A 26,413-nucleotide genomic window follows, 5' to 3' on the forward strand; every position below is an offset into this window, starting at 1 on the left:
ATCTGTAGCGCTTCGTGAGCAAAGTACAATGCCTAATTGCAGCATATGTGAGTATTTTGGTCATCATTGTAGTTTCCTGTTGTAAAGTCTGCCCAGAGTGCAAATTGGTAACATTCTGCTACAGTATTTTTAAAAATGTGTGGACATGGCAGAAATTTGCTAAGCTGCATACTTAAGTTTCAATACAAAAATGACAAGTTTTTCCTTGACTTGCAATGGTTAGTTGTCAGCATAGCTAGCTTCCATGTTTGCTAGTGTGATTTGGCTGAACTGTGATTTCTATAAACAGATATATTATAAAAAGTTTGAGAGAAAAATCCATTAAAATTATGTAAAGATAGCTGTTGAAGTGTTACATTACTATGGTTTTGTTATTAGGGTGTATTGCCTTACATGTAAAAGGAGTTGGTTTTAATCTGTCTTCTTCCTACCCAGAAAATCTCTGACTAGCGTTTGGAGATTAATCTGGGGTTAAAACCAGGGTAGTTCACCTTATACGGAGCTACAGTTGGAGTCCAATTTTCAGTTAAGTGTTTTGCCTGGTGTTCTCATCAAGTTGAAGGTTCTTAGATACTTTCAGTGCTTGTCTGTTTGTCCTTCTGAGGTTAGTAAAGTGCCTGCTAGCCCCAATAACTGAATATGGAAGGATCCTAGAGAGTTTTGGTACAAGCCTACCCCCAAACACCTCTAGTTTCATTTGCATTCTCCATCTATCAATTGCTGTTTTATTATTAGTTCTTTCAGGTTCTTGCAGCCAAACTTGAAAGGACCATGCCTCTTCCAGAGACCATGTTTTGTGCTCAGCAAATCAAAATACCCCCAGAGCTACCAGATATTTTGAAGCAGTTTACCAAAGCTGCTATTAGGACTCAACCTCATGATRTTTTGCAGTGGGCAGCTGGGTAAGTATAGCATTCTCGTAGTGATGTAGCAGTATGTACACGTACACAAAAAAATCTCGCTGCTTCTGACTGTTATGCAACTGAATTGACATAGATGTTTAACCAATTTGTATATCACGCACATGCTTCTGTGCRTGACTGTAGCCTGTCAGCAAGTTAAAAACAATGTGTTTGATTTACTTTATCAGTGCAGTTTAGATCTGGCGTATCTGTGGAACAGTTTAAGTTCCATGCAGAAAATTGCCTTTTTCCCCCTCCTTTTTGGGGGTTAACAGCTCTGTCTTGAAGACTGAAGTTTTTTTTCTCATGTAAGACTTACCAGAATTTAAAGGAAATGAGGTGAGGTAATTTTCTAATTCCTAAGCTTGCTTAGGGTTTTGTGTGTTTGTTTCCTGGAACAATCTCCTTAAACATTAACAAAATAAGAAAAGAGCCTGAAAAGTTGTGACTTTTAGATGATAGTCCACATCATAGAAAAAAAAGATCTCTCAATAGATGATGTAGTTGCTTTAAGATGCTCTGTTTCTCTTTGTGTGTATTTATTTTTACCTCAACTGCTTGTGCTCAGTTTTTCTAGTTCTGCAGTTTGTGTGGCCAAGAGCAGTAGTTGTGAAGATATGCTCAATTGGGGAATGGTGGAATGAAAAATGTGTATAGGTGGGCAGAGGGGAGATTGGCAAGCTGATAACTAATCTTGTTTTGAGTTGTTAGCACTTGCTAGTCCAGTTAAGAAAAAAACAAGCACAGCTGAATCACTGCAGCTGTGGAGTTGAAGAACAATGGGAACTTTTTTAAATTGTGTGTTGCTTTTAGGAATATGATRCATGTGGTGTGTGATGGATGAGCTTCCTGGTTTGAGGAGAGTGTGGAGTACTTGCTAAACCAAGTAGTCAGGATCAGCTGCTTCCAGGTTTCTTAGGCCTGATGAGATGCAGCTTTCTAGTGCTGTCTTAGCAGATTGGTCAGTGACTATTGCTCATTGTACACTCCTCTTCTTTGAAATATGTTCTTATGTAAGAGTATCTGAAGTAGGATCAGGCCTAGATTTGGGAACTGAATAAATCAGAAGATGGCTGTGGTTTCACTTGCCATGCTAGTGTTGATTAAGCAGCTTGGTTTTGTCACATGCTGTAGTGTTTAGCYATGTGAGTAATCAGACCAGGAAACTGGTCAGGCTGAAAAGTAGCCCAGGTGTTACAGATGCATACATATAATGTATTTCTTTTTATATACTTAAGCTAGTTCAGTCTGCAGTGCTGTATGCCATGCATCTTTGCAAGTACTTGCACAGTATGAGATTGCCTAGAAGTGGGTTTGAGTGACCTAGGCAGAWGAGGGAGGAAGATAGCCAAAATGTTTAAGTCAGACCTCCCACTGACAGAATGAAAACTAAGTTTTTCTTGCACATTTTAGATTATTAACTAGCTATGACAGAAATGGTAGAGATCCAGAGATAGCTCTCTCAAGGCCGTGGCAGCCTTACAATTAAAATGGATGTGCATCCAATTCCAGTTCTGCTGTGTTTGTTGAATTTTATTTTACAGTGGACAGAAGGTAGGCCGTGGGTAGAATGTTAAAACAGTCGGCCTTAAGGTGCTAGTTAGTCTCCTGGAAAAAGTTTGCACTTTGCCTTTCCAAGCATGCTCTGTTAATAAATCACTTGCCTTTGACAAAAAAGATTTAATACATTGTGCACGATACAAATTAAATACCTTAAGAATTATTGGAGTATCACAGAAAGGAGTAGGTAAAATTTAAAGATTGCGGCTTCCAGAAGAAGCATGGACTCTGGGCATGGGGCAGGGTAGGAATTCTAGCATTAGACATCTTGCTGAATGCTGCTGCTTCTATTGAGGAGCACATAGATTCATTTATAAAATTGTAAGAGCTTATACTTCTGTGTAGCTTGTAATCATCATTGGCACTGAAATGTGTTACTGTTTCCATTTACTTAGTTACTTCTCAGCATTGTCAAAAGGCRAGCCCCTTCCTGTAAAGGAGAGGATTGAAATGCCTGTGGCAACACAAAAAACAGACACCGGTTTGACCCTAGGACTCCTTAAAATCTTGCACAAACAGGTACAAAACAGCCTTTATCAAATACATAATGCCATTTAGGAATGCTAGTGTGTTAGACAAAAAACATAATTGGGTCCTAGAGGTTGTCTGTTGAGTATTTGGTGTATTTTGGAGAGGGACTGTATTATTAGCTTCATTCTGGCTCTCAGAATTCTGAATGTGGTCCTATGATTTTGTTTAAAGCTTGCTCCAAAAGCCTTGGTGAATGTTGCAGAGCTCAAAGAAAAATGGAAACACTTGTGCTTGCCAGAGGAACAACTGAAAGCTATTCTACAATTGGACAACTTCASTGAAGAGGTGGAATGGATGAAAATTCTGGCTCTTGGGTGTAGTGTGCTTGGTGGGGTACGTTCACAACAGCAGCCTTCATAAACAGAAGTAAATGATTATATATTCAGTAGACCACAGAATAATTAATGTGAAGGGACTCTGGGGTTAGATAGTATAGTGGTGCTTTTGTGTCTGCATTTTATGTATGTATTTTGTATCTGCAAGCAACAACTGGCAGAGTAGCCTGCATGCTTGCTTGTGCTCTCAGTCAGCTTTAGTCAGGAAAGMACAACTGGAAAGGAGGATTTTGATGTCCGTACTGCTGTGGCAGTAGAGTGGCAAGAATGTCCACAAGGAGCTGGGATTGTGGAAAATATGATCACAGAATAGCAGAATAGTTGAGGTTGGAAGGGTCACCTTCCTTAAGCTGCYTGAGCCAGGTYGCCTAGAGCAGGTTGCCCCGGACTGTGTCTAGATGGCTTTTGAGCATCTCCAGCAGTGGAGACTCCAGAATCTCCCTAGGTGATTTGTTTCAGTGCTTAATTACTCTCACATGCAAAAAAGTTATTTCTTATATTAAGATAAGGAGYTTTGTGTTTCACTCTGTACCTTTTGCTGCTCATCCTGTCACTGGACACCACTGAAAACAGCTTGGTCCCATCCTCTTTACACCCTCACTTCAGGTACTGATAAGATCTCTCTGAGCCTTCTGTTATCTGGCCTTAAGAGTCCCGGCTCTCTCAGCCTTTCCTCGTAGGAGAGATGTTCCAATTTCTTAATCATCTTAGTAGCCCTTTGCTGGACTCTTTCTCCAGGAGTGCCATGTCTCTCTTGTGCTGAGGAGCCCAAAATTGGACACTACTCTAGATGKGGCCTCACCAGGGCTGAATAGAGGGGAGGGTCACTTCCCTCGACTTGCTGGCAATGTTATGCCTAATGCACCCGAGGATGTTCTTGGAGGCAAGGGCGCATTGCTGGCTCCTGGTCAACTTGTCCACCAGGACTTTCAGGTGCTTCATCAGCCTGCCTGTAAGGATGTTATGTCAAAAGCCTTACTGAATTCAAGGTAGACAACATCCACTGCTCTCCCCTCATCTCTCCAGTCAGTCACTCCATCACAGAAGGTTCTCAGGTTTCTTAAGCAGGATTTCCCCTTTGTGAATCCATGCCTGACTACTCCCAATCACCTTCTTGTCCTTCCTGTGCCTGGAAATGGTATCTACGATTAGCTGCTCCATCATCTTACAAAGGATCAAGGTGAGTCTGATTGGCCTATAGTTCCCTGGGTCCTCCTCCTTGCCTTTTTGGAAGACTGGAGTGACACTGGCTTTCTTCCAGTCTTTAGGCACCTCCACTGTTTGCTGTGATCTTTCAAAGATGATGGAGAGTGGCCTTGCAATGACATCTGCCAGCTTCCTGAGCACTTTCGGGTACATTCCATCAGGACCTGTGGACTTCCTTTCTCCAGACTTTCTCCTTGGGCTCTGGCCTGGGAGTTCTGAAAGCTGGTCTTAATAGTAAATAGTAAGGCAAAAAAGGCATTCAGTATCTCAGYCTTTTCTGTGTCCTTTGTCACCAATTCAGTAGCAAGCCCACACTTCTAGTCTTCCTTTTACTGATGTATTTATAGAAGCACTTCTTGTTGTCCTTGATATCTCTCACCAGATTAAACTACAGGTGATGTTTGGCTTTTCTAGCTCCATCCCTGCATATGTGGGCAGCATACATATTTTCCTCCCAGGTGACCTGTCTCTGCTTCCACCTTCTGTACACTTCCTTCTTTGAGTTTTACCAGGAACTCCTTGTTCATACTTGCAGGTCTCCTGCCCACTTTGCTCAGCTTTCTGCTCATTGGGATGGGCTGTTCTTGAGCTTGGAGGAGGTGATCCTTGAATATCAACCAGCTTTCTCAGACTCCTCTTCCCTCTAGGGCCCTACCCTGTGAGATTCTTCCAAGCGTGTACCTGAACAGGCCAAAGTCTGGTCTGTTGAAGTGCAGGACTGTGATCCTGCTTTTTGCCCTGCTTCTTCCTCACAGGATCCTGAACTCCTCCATTTAATGGTCACTGCAGCCAATGTTTGTACCCACCAACCAGCCCTTCCTTGTTTCTAAGTGTGAGATCCAGCAGAGCACCTCTCCTCGTTGGCGTCTCTATCACCTGTCTCAGGAAATTGTCATCAGTACTCTTCAGGAACCTCTTGGATTGCTTGTGCCTTGCTGTGTTGTCCCTCCAGCAGATATCAGGGTGGTTGAAGTCCCGGACCTTCATTTACTACTACTTCTTGATCGAGTGGCCTGTAGCAAAAGCCCACAACTGTGTCAGCCGTGCTAGTTTGCCCCTTAATCCTTACCCATAAGCCTTTAGTCAGACCATCGCCCACCCGTAGGCTGAGCTCCATGCATCCCAGCTGCTCTCGCACACAAAGGGCAACTTCTCCTCATCACCTGTCCTGCCTGAAGAGCCTGTAGCCACCCATGGCAGCATTCCAGCCAGGCGAGCTGGCGCACCACCTCTCCGTAACTGCAATGAGTTCATAACCCTGTGACTGCGCACAGATCTCTAATTCSCTGTGCTGCCTGCATTTGTGTACAGGCACTTCAGAGAGGCAACCCAGAGAAAACCATTTGGGCCCCCATGCCACTGACAGCTGACCCCAGAGCTCTGTATTTAAGTTTGATATTTCCCAAGTTGCCCTTGACAGTATTCATTGGTGCCCACCTGGTCAGAGGAACAGACAAGCCTCGGCAGTCTCTCCACAACATTCCAGATCTGAGCCTCCTGCAAGCCTCTTTAGATGACAGATCAGGTCAGCAATCTGTGTCTGTTGGCTGTGTCTGTTAACTGTGCTGTCATGATGAGGATGATAAAGGAGTGATGCTTATAGCATCAATGTAAATGTCTCTGGAGAAGAGCTGGAGGGAGAAATGAAAACATCAATTATTAATTGATTATGTAGCTGATTAAATTTTCATAGAAGCAGTTAATATTACTAAATCTATGTTTTCTTTTAATGACATTAATAAAGTTACAAGAGCATTTTACAATAGAATGAGAGATTCTAAGTCTTGCACTAAACTGATGTTCTTATGAATACGAGATAACATTTTTCATGACTTCTACAGTGGGAGGGAAAAGGACTAGTGAGACAAAAATATATGTTAAATATTGTTTCAAGGATGCTTTAGTATCTGGAAGCTCTAAATGTGGGATTGCATTGGCAATGCAATCATTGTGTTTTTTTCTGTTTAAACAATCCATTTCTCAATTCCAGCTACCCCTGACCCCAACTACTGCCATAGTGCTTTTTCTACTACCTGTTAAAATGATAACATAATTGCAAGGAAGAAAGCTAATGAATATCAGCATTCGTAAAAATCAAACAGTATCATACCAATTATACCAGCAATAGATATACCAGGCCTTGAGCAATATGGCGTGCAATTCAGCTGTATCAGAGATAGGGCTTAGACTAGCCCTTGCAATCTTTAAGTATTGTAGGATTCTTCTGAATCTTTTTTTTTTTTTTAAAAAAAACCTCTCATTTCTACTAGAACTTCATTACTGTTTCCATCCCTAGACCTGCGCCTGGAGATTAATTTGGTGTAGAAAGCTACATAATGATAGAACCTAACCTTAATTTCACTTGCACTCATTTTCAGTAGCTTACGGGCTGTATTTTGTCATGGTATATAAAGCACGTTCATGGCTCTGATACTGTTCTTCTCATTTCTTGATTGGAATCCTTACAGTCCTTACTGAGTTCCATGAAATATGCCTGTGAAATTTTAACAACTGACCCAGATGGAGGACCAGCTCGCATTGCATTTGAAACCTTCTCATTCCTTTACTCATATTTGGCCGGTATAGATGGAGATATACCAGAGGAGAAAACTGAAGCTTTCCTCCTCGCCATTAAAAAACAAGCGTAAGTAAAAATTTAAACATGAAATTTTAATATGTAGATTACTAAATTCTAAGATTCTTGAAGTTCTGTAGTATTACCTATGGTATGTTGTCCCTCTTGAAGTTGTCTTGGCCTTTAGTGGGTATGAAGGACAAAGGCTACAGGTCATCTGACCTGCACTGTTCTTCCTTTCTTGGTGTAATTCGTACTGATTTGGGGAGGTTAAGTATATTTCCAGTTTGTTCTTTTTGCTGGCTTTATAGAGTGGTATTAGTCTTTTCAACATGCCATGAACTGGTGCAGTTCTTGACAGCAGGAGATATGTAGATTGCAGGTTAAGTGAAAACTCACTGCTCAGCAGTTCTCCTATCAAGGTGTGGCTATCAAGGCCAGCTGTGTTGTTCAGATCTTTCAGGTGCTGTTGTGTCATCTTTAGCTTTCTTTGTAATAAAGAGGCAGCCTCTTGACTTCGTGTAGTGCAGTTTATCAAGATATGATGAAACTCTGAATGACATGTCTCATATATCAAGACAAAGTAATTATTTATTAGTGTCGTATCAAAGGTCTAGTTGCTAAATAGCACACAATACTTTATGGGGCAGGTGGCATAAGTGGGATTGGACATTAAGATGGCTCTGAATGCTAATACAGTCATGAGGTTTCCCTGTTTTTTTTTTTTTTTTGTGTGTGTGTGTGTGTGTTTGTGTACTCTGGTTACGCCCAGTATTCTTAAGTGTCCTTCTTACAGGTTTGGGTAGAAAATACCTTGTACATGATCAGTCTATTCAAAATGCAATGCCATTTTCTGATTTGCTTTCATCATTGTTGGTACTCACCATTTGTGGTTCTGGACTCTTTTAAACATTTGCACTTCTTGATGATCAGCAGGTTATTTGCATAGTTAAGCTATCTGTTTTCTTGAGCACACCAAAACTAGTCTGTTTCAAACAGGTTGTTGATCATATTTTGTCTAATACTATAGCAAAAAGTAAGATAAAATGTTTTGGCTTATGTAAACACCTACGCTAACTAGGCTTAATTCATGCTAAATGCTACAGCTGAAAAGCTCATCTCCATTGCACCCAGATTAGTTATTTGAATTCTTGTGCCCACATGAGTTGGTGGCAAAATCTCTAACTTTTAAACAGATGGAGGCAAGGATACATTCATGAAATTGCATATATTCCTGCTAGACACAGCTGTATAAGACTGATCATGTGTTCAACCCGGCTTTCAGTGAAACTGCCACTAATTTATCCAGTTTCCTACTACTGTTTCCTACTATCTATCTGGAATTAGTCTCTCTGTCTTAGCTGCGTGCACATGGGAATTCATAAATGCAGAGGGACCAAATGAACTGGATGATCTTTTTGTGATTACAGATACCAGGGTACCAATTTTTAATAATTCTTTTCATAATAGCTCTTCTTTATTATTAATATAACCCTCATTTCAGAAAAAAAGTATTTCATCTTTTTGTTAGTCTCATTTGCCTCCCACTTCCTCTCCAATCATACAATTGTAGAATCAGTAAGGTTGGAAGGGACCTCTGGGGATCATCTAGTCCAACCTCCCTGCTCAACCCTCCCATGCTCTAGGGAGGGTTAGACATGTTAGACATGGGTTAGACATGTTAGACAGGGTTGCATCTGGGAAGGCCTTGAATATCTCCAGAGAAGGAGACTGCACAACCTCTCTGGGCAATGTGGGCCAGGGCTGTGCCACTCTCACAGGGAAGAAATTCCTCCTCGTGTTCAGGCGGAACTTCCTGTGCTTCAATTTCTGCCCATTGTCCCATGTGACAGGACAGGAGGCAATTGAAAAGAGTTCGTCCCCGTCCCCTTGACACCCTCTCTTAAAGGTATTTGTAGACATTGATAAGATCCCTCCTCAGCCTTCTCTTCCTCAGGCAAAAGAGGCCCAGCTCTTGCAGCCGTTCCTCACAGGGCAGGTGCTCCAGCCCTCTGATCATCTTTGTAGCCCTACGCTGGACTCTCTCCAGTAGCTCCATGTTTCTCTTGCACTGGGGATCCCAAAACTGGATGCAGTACTCCAGATGAGGCCTCCCCAGGGCTGAGGAGAGGGTCAGGATCACCTCCCTCCACCTGCTGGAAACACTCTTCCTAATGCACCCCAGGAGACCATTGGCTTTCTTGGCTACAAGGGCACATTGCTGGCTCATGCTCAACTTGTCATCCACCAGCACTCCCAGGTCCTTCTCTGCAGAGCTGCTCTCCACAAGGTCAGCCCTCAGCCTGTGCTGGTGCATGGGGTTATTCCTCCGTAGGTGCAGGACTCTGCACTTGCCCTTGTTGAACCTCAGGAGGTTCCTCTCTGCGCATCTCTCCAGCCTGTCCAGGTCTCTCTGAATGGCACCACAGCCCTCAGGTGTCTCAGCCACTCCTCCCAGCTTGGGATCATCAGCAAACTTGCTGAGGAGGCACTCTGTCCCCTCATCCAGGTCATAGATGAAGAAGTTGAACAGGATGGGACCCAGTACTGAGCCCTGGGGGACGCCACTAGCTACAGGACAGTAAATGCAGATTCATGTCTGAAACTCTCACAAGGTTTCAGGAACTGAAGTGTACTTGGTAGTACAAAAGTACAGAGATTTCAGAATTGGTAACAGTCTGGGGGATGTGAGACCACAGTGAGATTTCCTTTCACCTGCTGCAGTCAAGGAAAAAGCCCGAAGGGCACAGAAACATAGAGCTCCTATTCCAAATTTATCTACCACTGGCAAGAGTAGTAAATTGATCATCCTTGATGTATAGCCTAACTCGGTTTAAAAATGTTGCAGCAGGCAGTCTGTAACTTCATGCTTTCCTTGAGAAGTGGAGCAATTCTCTGAAAAAATAACTCACTTCTTATCTTTTAAAATGAAGAGAAAGTTGATGAAGCCTTCTATAGACAGCTGGAAGTAGCCTCAGGTTCACAAGCCCTGATTCTCATGGGGCACTTCAGCCACCCTGACATCTGCTGTAGGGACTACACAGCAAGGCACAAGCAGTCCAGGAGGCTCCTGCAACGCATCGATGAAAACGTCTTGTCACAAATGGTGGAGGAGCCTACGAGGAAGAGTGTTCTGCTGGATCTTGTCCTTACCAAAAGAGGAGGACTGGTTAGAGATGTGACAGTTGAGGGCAGCCTTGGCTGCAGTGACCATGAGATGGTGGAGTTCAGGATCCTGCAGGAAAGAAGTAAGCGCAACAAGCAGGATTGCAACCCTGGTCTTCAGGAGAGCGGACTTTGGCATCTTCAGAGACCTAATTGGTGGAATCTCATGGGTTAAGGCCCTAGAAGGAAGGGGGGGGSCAGGAGAGCTAGCTGGTATTCAAGCATCACTTCCTCCAAGCTCAAGAGCGGTGTATCCCTATGAGTAAGAAGTGCAGCAAAAGGGACAGGAGACCTGCATGAGTGAGCAAGGAGCTCTTGGCCAAATTTAGACAGAAGAAGAAAATCCACAGAATGTGGAAGAGGAAGAGACCTGGACAGGCTGGAGAGATGCACAGAGAGGAACCTTCTGAGGTTCAACAAGGGCAAGTGCAGGGTCCTACACCTAGGGAGGAATAACCCCATGCACCAGTATAGGCTGGGAGCTGAGCTGCTGGAGCTGCAGGAAAGCAGCACTGTGGAGAAGTACCTGGGAGTCCTGGTGAATAAGCTGACTATGAGCCAGCAATGTGCTCTTGTGGCCAGGAAGGCCAATGGTCTCCTGGGGTGCGTTAGGAAGAGTGTTGCCAGCAGGTGGAGGGAGGTGATCCTGCCCCTCTACTCAGCCCTGGTGAAGCCATATCTGGAGTACTGCATCCAGTCCTGGGCTCCCCAGTGCAAGAGAGACATGGAGCTACTGGAGAGAGTCCAGCATAGGGCTACAAAGATGATCAGAAGGCTGGAGCATCTGCCCTGTGAGAAACAGCTGACAGAGCTGGGCCTGTTTTGCCTGAAGAAGGCTCAGGAGGGATCTTATCAATGTCTACAAATACCTTTAAGAGAGGATGTCAAGGGGACGGGGACAAACTCTTTTCAGTTGTCCCGTGTGACAGGGCAAGAGGCAAGGGGCAGAAACTGAACCACAGGAAGTTCTGCCTGAATGTGAGGGGCAAATTTCTTCCCTGTGAGAGTGACAGGGCAYTGGACCAGGTTGCCCAGAGAGGTTGTGGAGTCTCCTTCTCTGGAGATATTCAAAACCCACCTAGATGTTATCCTGTCTAACATGCTCTGGGTGACCCTGCTTGATCAGGGGGGAGGGGGGTTTGGACTAGATGATCCCCAGAGGTCCCTTCCAACCTCAACCATTCTGTGATTCAGCAACAAAGGTTTATGGCAAAAAAAAAGGAAAGGGCTTTACCAGGAATTAAATGCTACTAGGCTGGAGGAGAAACTCTATAGTTTTCAGTTAAATTCAGTAACTTCAGTTAAAATAGATGCCTTTTAAAATAACTCTTTTTCCCAGATGCCTCTCTCTTTCCTGTCTATTAAACCTCAGATCCCAGACCATTTAGGTCTTTACATAAAACCAAACAGCAGCTCGACTGAGCAGGCAGAACAGAAAAGACTAGCTGTGTAGCTGGAGTTTCTTAGTGGTAGTTTAATAAAACTTCTTAAATTTAAAGGAAGTACTTATATCTTTATATATTGCGTAATTAATTTTGCCAAAATTGTCACTGCAGGATATTCTATTACTGAGGTAGACTGTTCAGCAAGACAGGACTGAAGCTGCTCAGGAAGAGAAACCATCTCAACAATTCCATCAAAGTTACCACTTTAGTGTCTCAGGAATTTTTTTTTCCCACTCATGTAACATTTAGTAAGATCTTTCCTGTAATGCAGTTGCATTTGGTATGCATTTGGACCTATGCCTCCTTTATTCAGATACATATTCCTAAATGGAAGAAGGAGAAGTGGTTAGGACTTGCTTCAAAGTACTCAGCATAAATTTTTATGTTAGAACAAGGGCAATACTGCATCTATGCCTTTATTCTTTTTTTATCTTCTACTTCAGCTTTAGACTATATTTGTATTCCAGCAGGTCATTTCAATTCTGACCTTCTGATAGAAGCATTATGTGRGGATAGTTTAAAAGGTAGTAAAAAATCAAATACTTGCTCTATCATCTCTCTCTTCTGCGAGGACTATGTATGCTCATTTGGGAAAGACTTGATGCTGCCCATTTGTTCAATGTTTGTGTCTTACCAGCACACTAGACTTTACAATATTAAAGTGCTGTTCTAAAACATTTGATTTATTCCTTTCCAGTGACCAGCAAGATGGCATGGTGCAGCTCAGAAACTTTCTGACTCAGCCTTCAACACTGTCTTTATCAAAGCTACCGTTCAGTACCACGTGAGGGAAAAGAATGGAATAAATATGTGAAATTATTTTTATTCAAACAAAAAAACAACTTACAAATGACAAAAGGAAATCATCCTCTTCTCTGGCACTCTCTTTTCTTCCTTGATCCTACTCCTGAAATTGTTTTACTGGATGTTAGTTGAATGCATGGTTATACAGTTCTCCAATCTGTCCACACTTTGGGAGTTTTCACTCATTTGTTTATACTGAGTAAAATGTATTTTACTAGGGATCTTTCTAACTATATTTTAATTTTAGGAAAATAAAATAAATTTTACTTAGAAAAGTCTGGACTGTTACACTGAGTGCATTTCTCATTATGCTTCTGCATAGCTCTGACTTTTGACTCTTGCACAAATAGAGTGTGTCTTTTGACCACTGAGTCTACATGAATAAGCTCTATAAAACAAGCAGTTTTATCAAGCACTACTCAACATGAACCCTGTGGCTGAGGTGATGAAAAAAACAACTATATGAAGGACTGCATCTCTACCACCTATTTTTCCTCATCATTAGGACCCTTTGAGAACTTAAAAGGTATCTTTTTACATTCTTAGATGGACTTTCTAATTAATGACTAATTTTAAAATAGTATGTCTTGTTTTCTGATAAGGAAAGGTATGTCTTCTAGATCTTAACTGTTCTAAACATCTAATACTTAGATGTTAGTCTGCAGGAAGCTTTTTCTAGTTACTTCTGGAAGGAAATTGATATATTCCCAGTGTTTAAAAAGCCAACCTGGTACCTTCCAGCTAGTTTCTTTGGAGAGCTTTATGATGAGCAGTTAGCTTATTCATAAAATCTTTGCCGCATTACATTGGTCTTAAGTTTCTTTAGACATGAGCATAGAAGCAATTACTTTCCCCAATTGTCTTTTTGTCATTTTTCAACTACTAAAAGCAACAACTGCAGTTGAAGATACTTAGGTTGCTAGAGAACTGTGAAATCTGCATTATACCCTCTGGCATATGCCATAAACAGCTCTGCTTTCAGTCCTTCTGAAACACTATTCCCAGAGGTGACAAAGGTCAGGTGGGAGGGGAGTTGTTTCCATGCTTTTTAATTGTAATTGAGCCTAGTCTGTGAACATGTGTACTGCCCTGCTTCAGATCCACCTTTTGGATATGTTATTTATAGGCCAGGAAAGCAAAGTAATACAGTTTCTCTCAGTTTCTGCTGTCAGCCTACACTCAAATGGACAAGAGACAGCTAGCTAACATTATTTAGATGCATTAGTATTGCACACTTGCTGATATCTACACCTTGCATCCTGGCAAGACCTGAGACTTTCATTTTGTATCCAAGCGCAGCTGTTTGTTAGGCAATCCCAGTATTGTGTGTCCTTGGCACACACACAGTAGTAATAACACTTCCCGTGGAAGTAGTTTTTTTAAACAGCTGACAAACACCACTGTCATGTTCTTGCTTCTACTTTCTTCTTTTATGGCTGTGATGCTTGTCTTCTTCCCTGAAACAAGAAACAATCATCATGTGTCCTGTTAGGCTTACACTGGCAGAATCTGAACAATGAGAAAACATTCAGTTTCAGAAACTGGAAAGCTTTTGTTAACAGTTTACTTTTTTTTCCCCAACTTAGAAGAGGATTTCTCATGCTCTTTCAATGCCATATCACGCAATTCCACAATGGCAGTTAGTGCTGCAGTACATTCTAAACTATGTATTGAAACCAGTTTTGAGACAAGTAGTTGTTCCTAGCCATGCATATCATTCAACATTTCTTCCATAGATGTTAGGGACAATGCACTTCCTTCCAGCATCACAGTCTTTGTTCAAGCACAAGTCCTGTGGACCTATAGTCTTGTAGGTAAGCAAGAGTGCTTTTGTTGACAGCATTATAGGATCTGGCCTATATGTGTTTGCTTCTACCTAAAAGCATGACCAAAACTACAAAAAAAGCAACAGCACTGGATGCTTCAGAACAATTTGGAAAAGCTAGTCAAGGGAGTGTATATACACATTAGTGAAACAAATAGTCCAATCTGTTAAGCCTCAGTGCAAATCCTGACAGAAGTCTGCATTAGACTTGACAAGCACATGTCATAATCAGTACTACCATGGGGACAGATGGTCCAATTAAGAAAAAAAAATACCCTGACACAGCATAGAACTAATCCTGCAGCATGCTGTTAAAAGTATCATCTTTCAGATGAGAGTAAATGCTAAAATTTGGATCACTCTTTATATCACAGAAAATTGTTTTATTAGTGTTACTAACCTCATGCCACTGGCTTGGTATAACTATATGAGATTATCCTAGCTTTTTATTTGGACTGAATATTATAATTCTTTGCACTAAATTCTTATGGGCGTATCGGTACTGCTACCCGATTCAGAAGCAGAAGTCATTTGATACTATCTAGGCTCACCTTTCTCTTTTTCTCCGAGAATCTCTGTCTTTGCCTCTTTCACGACTCTTTTTTCGTTTGCTTGGACTCCTGCTGGTCTCTCTCCTATGTCTTGTGCGATCAGTATCCTTACAGCTTCCACCAGACTGCCGTGAATCCACAGAAGCTGACCGCCTGTCTTCCCTTCTGAAAAACAGAAGGTTACTGGTTTTATTCAATAAAAAAGTTTTACCATCACTATTGTTTTCAGTAACATTTTTTTGTAATATAATGACCTAATAATGGTAATAAGAGGGAGGGAATCTCTATTATAAAGTCTGGGGATCTCCCCCCAAAATACAATAAATGCTTCCCAAAAGAAGAGCCCGAGTCCATGTTCCTACATGCACGTTTTCATACAGTTGTTATTCTATACAACCATAGTATTAGAACAGCCTTGAGAGGCACCTCTGCTTATGAAACAGGAGACTGTAGAAGTTCAGAGTCTAGCTCTAAATCCTTCACTCTGTAACTGCCTGCCTTAAGCTACTACCTGCAGTTGGAGAACCCAACTGATCTTCTATTTCATTTACCTTTATTTTAATGCTAAAAACGAACACTTACAGAAACTACTTCAACAGTATTTTCATCTCAAAGCACTCTTCAAGAAATGCAACAAAATAGACTTTTAGCAGGTAATAAAAATGGAACCATGGCAAATGCATGGTAGAGTGTGTAGTGTTGCTTAACAGACAAAATATGCATGTGTAAAACACTATTGTGTTAGCAAACCATTTCCTGCAGTTTGGTGAAGAGGGGAAGAAATTGTGCACATGTGTTTCCAGGTGTTTTTCCATCCCTAGCTATCATACAGATGGACATTTGCACACAGGGGAGCAATATTAATTCCCCAGCTCTAGCAAAACTATCTGTTCACATGGATCACTTAAAACTCAGCTCTTTACCCATGAAAGGAAGTTGACAATTCACTTTCTCCCCATTCTTCACGGAGACAGAGCTTCTCGAGCAGGAGCTTAATAGAACTAGTATAAGATAAACTGTTTGTGCGTGTCACACAAGGTTTGTATGTGTTATTATGAAGAGATAATAAGCTAGCATTACAGGCTCTCAGAGTGCTGATGATCCCACAGAAAGCATTTTAGCGTTCATTAGGAATTTGCTAACTGTGGCATACCTTCCCGAAGATTTTGACTTCCCGCCTTCACATATTTCTGCATTATCCAACCTATTCTCCTCCTGCCAGTGATTGCTGAGTTCTTCCATATGCACACCAATCACATCCCGAATCACCTAAAGATTATGAAAAAAGGATGCATTAAAAAAAAAAAAAAGTAGCATGTCATGGTAGTGGCTTGAAGTAGCAACTAGATGGGAGGTTATACTGCTTGAAAAAGCTGTACATATGTTTAAATGGATAGTTGTTTTTTTCAGAAATAAAAATCCAGCATAACTTTAATAGCATCATTTTATAACAGACAGTAACTGTATTTTGTTGGCAATTTCACACAAATTCCATAGAACTCAATCTTGACAGAAATGCTGCTGTTATTTGCAACTTGCTGCAACAAACATTTTTTTGATTTGACTAAAAAAATTTCTCTGTGGTTTGCAACTCTAATAAGGGAGGATGCAAGCACAAGAGAGACATTTTCCTTGACTGAACAGGCATATTATTGTTTATGCTAAGATAAAATAAATACTTGTGTGCAAAAAGCCTCATCATAGCTTCCTCTTTAGATGCTCACCTCAGTGTAAGACTTCTTTGTTATATGAACATTCTTAGCCCTGTATGACTGTCGTCGCCTTTTGTAGTCTCGCATTTCAGCCAGAATCTCAAGATGTGACTTTGGACCTTTTTGACTATCATCTAACAAAAAATTAGAAGTACAGCAAATGGTCAAGAGCAGGACATCAGCACCTGTAGGTACATAATTCTGCTGCTTAATAGTCTGAAACACAAAGTGTTGTGTCACTTTTGAACAGAAGTTTCTCCAGTAGTTTCTACAGAAACTATCATGAAACAAGGTTTAGCACATGCGTCCTCTCCAACTGTCTTGCTAGATGTTTACACAAGACTAGAAAATCTACCATGCAAAAGTTATTAGGTGATCTCAGTCTTCTAACAGTGATCCAAATCAATGTATCCAAAATACAGACCATCTTTTCAAAGCCAGTATTATTACAGGACAAAGACTGAGAAAAACAAATTTTGTAAAGCATTTATATGTGTAGGTGGCAAACACTATTCTACCTCCTAGGCATAGCAGGGCCCAAGAGTAACACACACGTTTCAGCTGATACAAATACAAACTGGCATGACTCAGTAGTGCTAAGAAGCCTGGTCTGACATACCATTTATATATTGCTCTAGAACTCTACCAGATGACTGCCAACCTCTCGTTAGGCTTTTACTCTTAAATGTCTTTAATTTCATCGTCTCTTGCAGCAAATACTGTTCCTTCAGCTTCACAGTAAGTTGTTAATATTAAGTAACCTGAAGTCAGTTACGGCAAAGACAAAAGTGCCTCCCTTCCACCGAGATGCATACAATATATGTGCTGAAAAAAAAGAGCATTGAGGCTTCATACAGTGAAAGTTCTGAGCAACAAACTCAACAATAGGCTGTTTTTCAAACCTTGAGTGATCTTTGCTGCTAAATCCACAAAGAGATCACTGTCATTTTCTGTGATTTGGGACCGAGACCTCTGTTTCTTTGTTTCATCAACAACATAATCATAAAGAGCAAGGCGATCAGCTTGGGTCAGGTCACAGGTGAAACGCTTGTGATTTTGAGGAACTTCCACAGGCAATGATGAGTAAGATCCTGAAAGTTGACCAGAGAATTGTTTTTAATAGGACAGAAAGACAATATAGAAAAACACTGGGAAACTCAGCAAGCAAACGATGCAGGCAACACTCATGTTGTTTTCATCCTCTCTATGTAAAACTGTATGGAGTTCCATTTTTCTTAATTTGAAAGGATAAAAATTGCTTAAAGAAAACAGAAACCCCAGTCCCGCCAAACCACAGAGATTCTATAACCTCCCTCCATCGTTTATACTGTAGTTACGAGTTTTCATATGTTTCRAAGAGAACACATTAGGTCAGATTAAAAAATGTAAGTTCCCCTAAAATGTTTCCAGTTAAGCTCTGTATATTGTCCCAACCTCAGCTTTTAGCTTACAAGCTAAAACAAGAAAGATGAATTTCCAGTCTAAGCAGCTCTAACTTAAGAGTGAATCTTACTCCTAAAATTTTCTGTGAAGTACTAGCTGCAAATTATTTGTTGTTCTGTCAACAAGAGCCAAAGTGTCTAGGAGACTACATAACTGAATGTTGCTCACGCAAATCAGTCACATTGCCATTTTCTCTTCAGAGTTTTTAAAACAGACTATCATAGACAGTTATAGCTAAAAAGGCTACAAAAGTATTTCCAAGATCAAAACAACCTCACTGCCTGCTAACTCTTCTTTCCCTGAATTAAGATTAGTCTGGTACTTTGTCTTCCTATTCCCTGGTTAAAACATACATCCTCCAGAACAAGCAGTAAATCCACTCTCAATCCATTGTACCAGCAGCAAAGTGACTTCCCTGAAAACGCAGGATACAGCATTCTACGATATTGCCTGCAGAAAAGTGTTTTACTTGAGAACATTCAAATTCCTAGTAACCATTGACCTGACCCTCATAATCCTGCTCCCTACAATCAAGCCTTGTCCCTGTAAGGCACAACAAACCATAAGGCAATCCCACACAGACCCATACATTTTCAAGAAGAAAGAAGAGCCAACACTTATCTTCACAATAGCAAAGCAACTGCTTCTCTAGATTATGTAAAGAAGGACTTAACTGGAAGCTGGACAATCTTTCATATCATGCTTGAAACAAACTAAAGTCACAAAACAGGGGGAGGGACTTTCCACTTTCATGTTAAATGACTAAATACAAATATACAAATACTGGCATTTTATTTTTAGAATCCACTGTTCTTCCAGGGTCACGGAAGTCCATAAAAGTGCCCTAATAGCTATATGCTTGTGATTTTACAAGACTCCCACAGCTTGTTATCAAGATCAGTCTTCCTTTCCCATTATATAGTTATTTTAAATATGGTTAGAAGCTTTTTTAAAAGAAATTTAAAAACCTTCCTTTGATACAGTTAGTCAAAAGGAAATATTCAATGAATAATGCTTTCTATTTGTCCCTTTATTGTYGAAGACTTTAAATTAAGCAAATAATTCCAAGTCAGTAAATCTTAATGTAAGTCAAGAAAACATTCAATATCGCACCAGCACTCTCTTCAAATAAATGCAAGATTGCAACAAAAACCGGATAGCAAACACTGGCATCTAGTGGCTCAGAGATATATCTTTGCAATTCACCACTTGGTATAAGGTTTATCTGTTTCCTCTCTACTTGAATGTACTTGCATCAAATTGCTAAATTACCACCACTCTCTAGTGAAAATACACCCGATATGCCCCAAATATGGTGCCAAGCAAACAAAACTTCTTCCCAAGCAACTGACTGTTAAAATTCCTTTTGCTAAGCTGAGAAAACAAAGACAATATGAAAAATCTATGCCTGAAATGGTGCTACTGTATTTGACAGTAAAGTCAGAAAAGCGGAACAAATGCACTTTTCCTCCTGCACAGACAGTAAATACTGCACAGACAGTAAATACTGTATCTTTCAGGCGTTGCACTAATTTCTAAAGCATATGTTGCAGCACTACAGTGGTTTTTGTAAGTAGCCACACTTTTCTGCTCTATCTCGGTCTCAGCTCCCAAAGAGAAGCCTAAATTAGTTTTCACCTATACCCTAGACTGGTCACAAAACTCACTGAAAAATGAGACAGAGAAACTATTTGATGAGAGCAGGAAAGGACAGCATCAAATTTGCTGAGGTAGCAGCATATTTATTACACCACTTCTTAGCAGGGTCTTGAAATAATTCCACATAATAAAAGTACACTTTTTTTTGTTTCTGATCTGAGGAGAGGTGGAAAGCACATATAGCTCATGGCTAACAATGAATCTTTAAACCAAATAAAACACACAGTCCCTCCTTTGCTCCCCAGCCATTCCATGAAGAACAAGATTGGAGCCAGCCTGGGAAGCAACTGGGCCCCAAAGGGCAGAGGATAATTCCAGGAAATGCAGGCAAGAAGATAATTGTAGGCAGAGGGATGGGAAGTGAGCAATGAATGCTCTAGAAATTTTCCTGAATTTTGCAGTGATGATTTTCCAGTCCTGATGAGAACTATGGGTTTGGGCACTAAAGACTCACATTCCGTCATTTGGCTGCCCTGAGTAGAGAAGGTAATTATGCTCCAAAATATACAAGGGAAGGAATATTAAAATAAATAAATAAAGAAAGAATCCTAACAGCAATTCACAAATTAAATCAATGAAGCTGGCAGGGGGAAGAGGTAAGAGCAGCTCTCTACAGATGAGCTCTCTTCATATCTATGTTCTAGTTACCTTGGCTGTAGCCTACACCTTCTTTTGCACTTTCAGCTCTAGCTTGCTGAACAATGTGAAACAGTAGATCTTTATCTGCAGAAAGAGAAAATAAAATATCACAGAACTTTTACATCAAGAATGCAGTATGGAATAGTCTTTATTCTACAACCTCTATTATGAGACTTATGGTATTTTACTGAACATTAGCAGTTTATTTGTCCATAGCCAGAGTATGAACTAAAATGCTATTTAAATTTATTCCACTTTTTAATTGAAGTGACAAAAAAGAAGGATTTCTGGGTTACACAGATATGAAAAAAAAAAGAATATATGTATATCTATGTGTATCTGGTGTGTGCATATATGTATATATATATATATATATATATATGTATGTACAGCAACTTTGTTCTACACCATTACTACACCCCTAAACTTTAAAGACAGCTTTTCTGCCTTCTAAGAATGTATTTTAATACAAACACACTTTCTGCACTTGTATAGGTTCTTGCTATGTACTCCTTACATCAACATAAGAAAAAAAAATCCTCCTTGGATTTGAAGATGAAAAAGGTCAATTGTTCTACAGAGCAGAATTACACAGTGACAGAATTGTGGTATCTGTAAAGTAAGGTAAAGTATCACAACAAGACAAAACAGATTTAAGTGATGTAAATACTCAATTTCTCTAGTACATCTTAGGAAGCTACAAATGGCATTACAATGTGCTATTGCGAAGAGCTGGATTCTGCCACCCTGGGAGTGTCCCCGGTGGTCATCTGCCCCTATCCTGCAGCTACAAGGACCGAGTCTTCACGCAAAGGCCCAGGGTTCCCTCAGCCAGCTGCACACTTACCCATGGTGACAGTGGGTATCTTCAGCTTCTCATAGAAAAAGCTGGAGTCATACATTTTATCCTGCAAGACAAGTCATTCAGGCAGAACACCACCACACAAGTGACAGCAACCGCCGCAGGCCTCTGCAGCCCCCTGTGCGGGAATGCCTGTCCCGGGGGGATTACGAGGAAGCGGCTTCTCCTTCTCGCCGAGCCCCCCAAGCACCGGGAACCGCTCAGACAACCGGACCATTCTCGAAAGAGCTCAGCGTGGGGATTCACCCTCCAACTGGCTCATTTCAGCAGAAAAGGCGAAAAATCCCCAAAGAAAAATACCAGTTACGACATTCCCCCTCCACACACACCATCTCCAAGCCGCCAGCAAGCAGCGCCCGCAGGCGGGCGGCGGCCCGGCGCGGCACCCACCTCCTCCTCCTTGGAGTAGCCCATCCTGCGGAGCCGGCAGGACGCCGCGTGCCTCTGCAGCGACGACGGCGGCACAAGGTGGTGGGCGTCGTAGGGGCAGGCCACCCGCTCCGCCTGCAGCAGGCCACAGGTCAGTGCTGCCGCCGCCCTCCCCCCATACCCTGTCCCCCTTCCCCGCGGGCCACCCAACCGCTCCGGCCAGGCGCTACCTGGTCCCCGAACCACAGCGCGCAGGGAGCCGCCATTGCCGCTGAGGGCGAGACAGCCGCAGCAGCCCCCGGAAGCGGAAGAAGGCGCCAGGGTCATGTTTACTCAGGGCACTCTGGCTTACGCAGATAGGGCGGCCATCTTGCCGCAGCGGCGATCTGGCTCTGGCCCCGGCCCCGGCCCCGGCCCCGGCCTCGCTCCGCGCAACGCAGCGCGGCGGCCATTTTCTGTCAGGAGGGGCGCGCTGCCTGCGAGCTCCGGACCTCCGCGGTGCTCCCTCTGTTAAGGGAGAGGAGCCCCCCGCGGAGGACGGACTAAACGTAAAGAAGCGCCGAAGCTGACAGACGGCACCCAGAGTGCAGCATCTGCGCGCTAACGGTCACTTTGAGACAGGCAGCCGCGAGGGCAGCCGCCAGAAGCGCAAAGAAGCCCCGCGAAACACAGAGCGGAAGCGTGGCAAGAGCGCCCGCAGCGGCGCAGAGCCATAGAGCCGTGAGGGGGGAGCGGGCACTATCTAGCGGCGGGAAGCCGTAACGGTTGTATGCCACTCCCCCGCTGCGCTTACCCGAGGGTCGTTGACGTCCCACGTTATAGTGCACATATGGTTGAAGGGTCACACGTTATGGTGCACATACAGTTCAAGGGTTGCACGTTATAGTGCACATATAGTCTAAAAACCCCYAGCTGCCCTTGCAGCTTCCTCCATGCTGTACTAGCGTGTGCTAGCTGWCCTCAGTGCCTTTTTCATAACTGCTGATTCTCTCTGCTAGAAAATGCTTTTTGTTCAAAACTACTAAAAGTCGAGTTCGACACAACGCCCCATTTTTTTTTTAACAGTAGTTTGGTAAGTTTTTTTTTAACTTGTAAACTAAACTGATAATTTAAAATCAAAATCAGAACATTTTGCTCTACTAAACTAGAACATTTTGAATGGTTCAAAATGATTTCTAGGTCTCCTTTTTTTTTCCCCCCAAAAAACATACATTCCTTGGTTCATGTAACAATACAAGAATATTGCTTTGCTTTGCTTTTGTAGGGGAGGAAGAGCCAAGTCACAGTCCTGCGATATCATAAATGCAATCATAAGGCAGCTAGTGCTAAGRCATCTGATCATCTCAGCATCCAGTTAACATTTCAACTTTAGCAGCACAGTTGTGCCTTGACTAATCAAAACAGGGCCATCATGCAGAGACCTGGTGTTCAGCAGAGTTTAGCTCCTTGTCTGTGACCCAGACAGAGGTACTGAAGGTACTCAGGCCCCAGGGTAGGAGTAGAGGCCCTCTTCGGGGCACTAAGAACTGACACATAACTGCTTTAATTAGCACAGACCTCAGCAGGGCCTGCAACAGCACAGGGCCAAGATAAAGCTTCTGAAATCAGTTTGCAAGAAAATCAAAGAAGCAATAGATGAACCAAGGCCTTCCAATATGCAAGATACTATGAAGCAACTCCATTATATCCCAAGTCAGAATGCAGCTGTGACAGGGATCTTCCGCAGCAGCACCACAAGCTGTCCCTCAAGAGTTCTTCACCTCTTTGACAACTGAAATGATGACAACACACTGGGAGGGGAGACCACAGCACGACAAGATAGGACTCTTAAGGGCCGGATGACAAGATCTTAGATTCATAGATGCCTTGAAAGGTGGCCACAACCATGATGCATCCTAGTGATGACCCCAAGGCAGCTGTGAAAGTCTGCTATGGCTGTTGCTGCATTTGTTACTTGCGGGCACAAGAAGGTAAGACTCTCCCATGAGCCACTTTACCACCATCTATTCCAGCTGCAAACTTCCCAGGAGTAAACTGACTGGCAGCAGAAAAAGGCTGTTAGCTTACAAAAATTCATTTCCTTACAGGCAGTGGCAGACTTGGGTTGTTTTCCCATCAATTAAAGGGTGAACTTAGTACCGATTTTCAATAGCATCATCTTTCCTAGTTGATTCTCTCAAGTTTGCAATAAACCAAATACCTGCACCATAGCACCATGCTGGTTGCAGGCCAGCAACTTCATGACTTAGTCATCAAACAGCATGCTTAATAATGTACTGTCAGCTTTAACACATTTCACTCTCTGTGGGCCCTTCTGAGAAGGGAAAGAGAAAACTGCAGCTGCATTTCTGCTTTGCAGAGCTGCTGCTAGCTTGCAGCTTTCCAGAAGGGGAGAGTGAATATGCCCAGTCCCTTTGCAGTGCTGAATATGTTGGTATTGTTGTGCTTTCCTAGGAGCTTTTTCTGGCCAATACTGATCTCCAGAGAAGGAGGGAATGTCTCGGTGGGAACCAGCTACAAATCTCCCATCTCCAAGCAATGCAACAGGACAATCCAAAACTGAAGGGTATTGCCAGAAGGAGTGCTAAACAACCTCAAACTGCAGCACTCCCAGGGAATTCAGTAAATGTACAATCTTGTGTTTAGGCCTCCTCCAGGTCAAAATTACACTGCTAGATAATTTAGCTGTTTTCACATCTGATGCTACAAAGTTTGGAACCACACCGTAAGGCGGTCAGTGATCCTGACCCAACAAAGCTGCTCAGTGCCCACCCAGAGTGCCAGGCTGAAATCACACTGCTTTTACAAGTTGAATATTGCTGGTTATGCACCAGGATTCTTATTTTGGAGTGGGAGGCTCATTCTGGGCAGCACAACCCTTCCCAGCATAGATCATATGTACACTATAGGCAGGGAAGAGCATCCAGCATCCATGGTTTCGAATTTTTGTCTTTTGCTGATAATCTTGCAGGCTTTCTGCAACCACTTAAATTTTGATTTAGAAGCATATTTACTTATTTTTTTTTCTAAAGGGAAAGTATATTAACATTATAACTTTATAATTATTCTCTCACGCCTCACCATGTTGGACGTGCCCATTTCTGGACAGAGAAAGGGCAAGGCAGTGGAGGAAAACGAAAGGACAAAAAGAAATTTCTTGGTACTGCCCAAAATGGAAACGACCTACTTCAAAGCCATGCAGACTTGGCAACTCAAAAAGACAGCTTTTGACGTGCAACTACAGTAGATTTCTTCAGGACCCCACCCCAAAATATTCTGCAAGGTTGCAACTCAGTTCTCAGAGTCCAGTCTGGCAGAAGGCATGGAGTAGGAAGCTTTGCCTGGCAGATAACCAACTTTGTCCTGAAGCAGGGGATTATTCCACTGGGGTGCACACAGGGCAAAAAAGCACCGCATCCCTAGATGGGCTTAAATCATCCTGACTTGGTTAACACCCAGTGAGCTCACATGTTGCACTACAGAAATGGGAACAATTGACTAGGGCGGCTGGAGGACATGGCACCTTAGTGATAAGATTGAGTGTACTCATCTCAGAGCAGCTCTGCTACTTTGCCTGTATAGTGATACTGGCTCTTCTCCCTTGTCCGTAGAGTCCACATGTCAAATTCATTTTCTCCAGGTGAAGACACACGATAACTAGGCTGATAGCATAGGCTTCACTCAGTTAAAGCTACTGAACTAGACAGAGATTTTGTAAAGATAAAGCACAAAGGCAATTCAATTCCAGTTTTGTCATTGCTGCTATTACTCCCTGCTATCTTAAGACTTCAACTAAGACTCCACWCTCAAAATCTGTAGCACAGATTCAGCTGAATCAGCTATGTTATCTTTAGAGACATGAGATGAATTTCTCTAGCACACATGAATCAAATTACAGAAACATTCTTTGTGGCATGGGCAGATTTTAAAAATTTGCATAGTCAGAGCCTTTACCAGAGCACAATTTTCATCATTTACTTTCTGAATTCTAGTTTCCTCCCCTTCCAGGTCGTCCCAAAGTTCTGGCTGTGGAGCAGTACAGGTGCTAATGGTAACCACAGAAGTCAAAGATTGCTCTAAGACCTCCCCTTTTCCTCTGCTTAGGGAATTCAGCTGGTTTGTTCATTTAGCCTCATACCACTCAGAGCCTGCTGCAGGCCTTTGGCTCCTGCATCTTAATCTTATTGTTTTCTAGCTTAGTCCAGTTTACAATTATGGCCCAAGGCATATCTACAAACTGCACTGCACTGGACACTTCTGAATTGATTCACAGTCCAGAATCTCTGTTAATGCCTTACTGATTCTTTAGCATGCTCTTTCTATGTCGCTGTGTGATGTCTTGCAGAGGTGTGATCATACTAGTTTATCAGATCAATACCTTTAAAAATAAATTGATCTCTTGGTGTTGCCCCATGTCAGAGTTGTACGGAGCCTATATAATGGGCTGTGTTTAGACACAGTGACAAGAAGTATCACTGCAGGAATACTGATAGAAAACAGTCTCACTGGGTAGAGCTGGAAGTTYACCTAAACAGTCAGAAATAAATCCAGTGTCCTCTTAAAAAAAATGAAGCTTTAATATGTGTATTTTTGAATTTGCATGGATTTTTCTGCTTGAGCCCTAGTGCCTTCACAGTTGCTTTACCACAATCTTTGATCCTTTGTCTGCTCCCTCTATTCTTTCGCTGTTCAGAGCTTTCCAGCAGCTTTTACAACCAATCCCTGTTGGCTGCTCAGAGCTGAGATTCCTCACCTGTCTTTTCCTCTTGGATTGCTAATGGCCTGGCAGACCATGGCCTAGCAGTCTCAGCACACTCATTTATTTAATAC

At 42.3% G+C, this 26,413-nt stretch overlaps 2 protein-coding genes across 3 annotated transcripts; one reads left to right on the forward strand and one right to left on the reverse strand.

The window, feature by feature from the left end:
* The first annotated feature begins 756 nt into the window (after positions 1 to 756).
* ROPN1L (rhophilin associated tail protein 1 like) lies at positions 757 to 12,516 on the forward strand. The gene is made up of 5 exons (XM_085307071.1): positions 757 to 902; positions 2,858 to 2,981; positions 3,165 to 3,326; positions 7,003 to 7,178; positions 12,417 to 12,516. The coding sequence occupies exons 1-5, from the start codon at positions 772 to 774 to the stop codon at positions 12,505 to 12,507; spliced, it is 684 nt and encodes a 227-aa protein (XP_085163197.1). The 5' UTR covers positions 757 to 771; the 3' UTR covers positions 12,508 to 12,516.
* A 6-nt stretch (positions 12,517 to 12,522) lies between these two features.
* Positions 12,523 to 21,945, reverse strand: SNRNP48 (small nuclear ribonucleoprotein U11/U12 subunit 48). 2 transcript variants are annotated; one of them, XM_085307070.1, is made up of 9 exons: positions 21,814 to 21,945; positions 21,605 to 21,718; positions 21,200 to 21,260; positions 20,362 to 20,436; positions 17,514 to 17,702; positions 16,624 to 16,745; positions 16,053 to 16,168; positions 14,900 to 15,061; positions 12,523 to 13,980 (listed from the first exon to the last, which is right to left on the reverse strand). In XM_085307070.1, exons 1-9 carry the CDS (start codon positions 21,847 to 21,849, stop codon positions 13,941 to 13,943), a joined length of 915 nt encoding a protein of 304 aa, XP_085163196.1. In that variant the 5' UTR covers positions 21,850 to 21,945; the 3' UTR covers positions 12,523 to 13,940. The 2 variants fall into 2 exon arrangements, with proteins under 2 accessions (XP_085163196.1, XP_085163195.1); XM_085307069.1 differs by having other exon boundaries at positions 14,900 to 15,064; positions 21,814 to 21,941.
* Positions 21,946 to 26,413: the final 4,468 nt, after the last annotated feature.

Source organism: Rhea americana, unplaced genomic scaffold (assembly GCF_003343005.1).
Source record: "Rhea americana isolate MKP2758 unplaced genomic scaffold, rheAme1 scaffold_251, whole genome shotgun sequence".
Classification (NCBI taxonomy): domain Eukaryota; kingdom Metazoa; phylum Chordata; class Aves; order Rheiformes; family Rheidae; genus Rhea; species Rhea americana.

What these genes read in the sequence shown, in the direction of transcription:
- SNRNP48 (XM_085307069.1), bottom strand. Translation starts at nt 21,849, where the DNA reads ATGGCGGCTCCCTGCGCGCTGTGGTTCGGGGACCAG. An exon ending in AGGTGTAGGCTACAGCCAAG is followed by an intron (nt 17,703 to 20,361) that starts GTAACTAGAACA and finishes GTCAACTTTCAG; the next exon opens with GATCTTACTCATCATTGCCT. An exon ending in AAGTCAAAATCTTCGGGAAG is followed by an intron (nt 15,065 to 16,052) that starts GTATGCCACAGT and finishes TCTGTTTTTCAG; the next exon opens with AAGGGAAGACAGGCGGTCAG.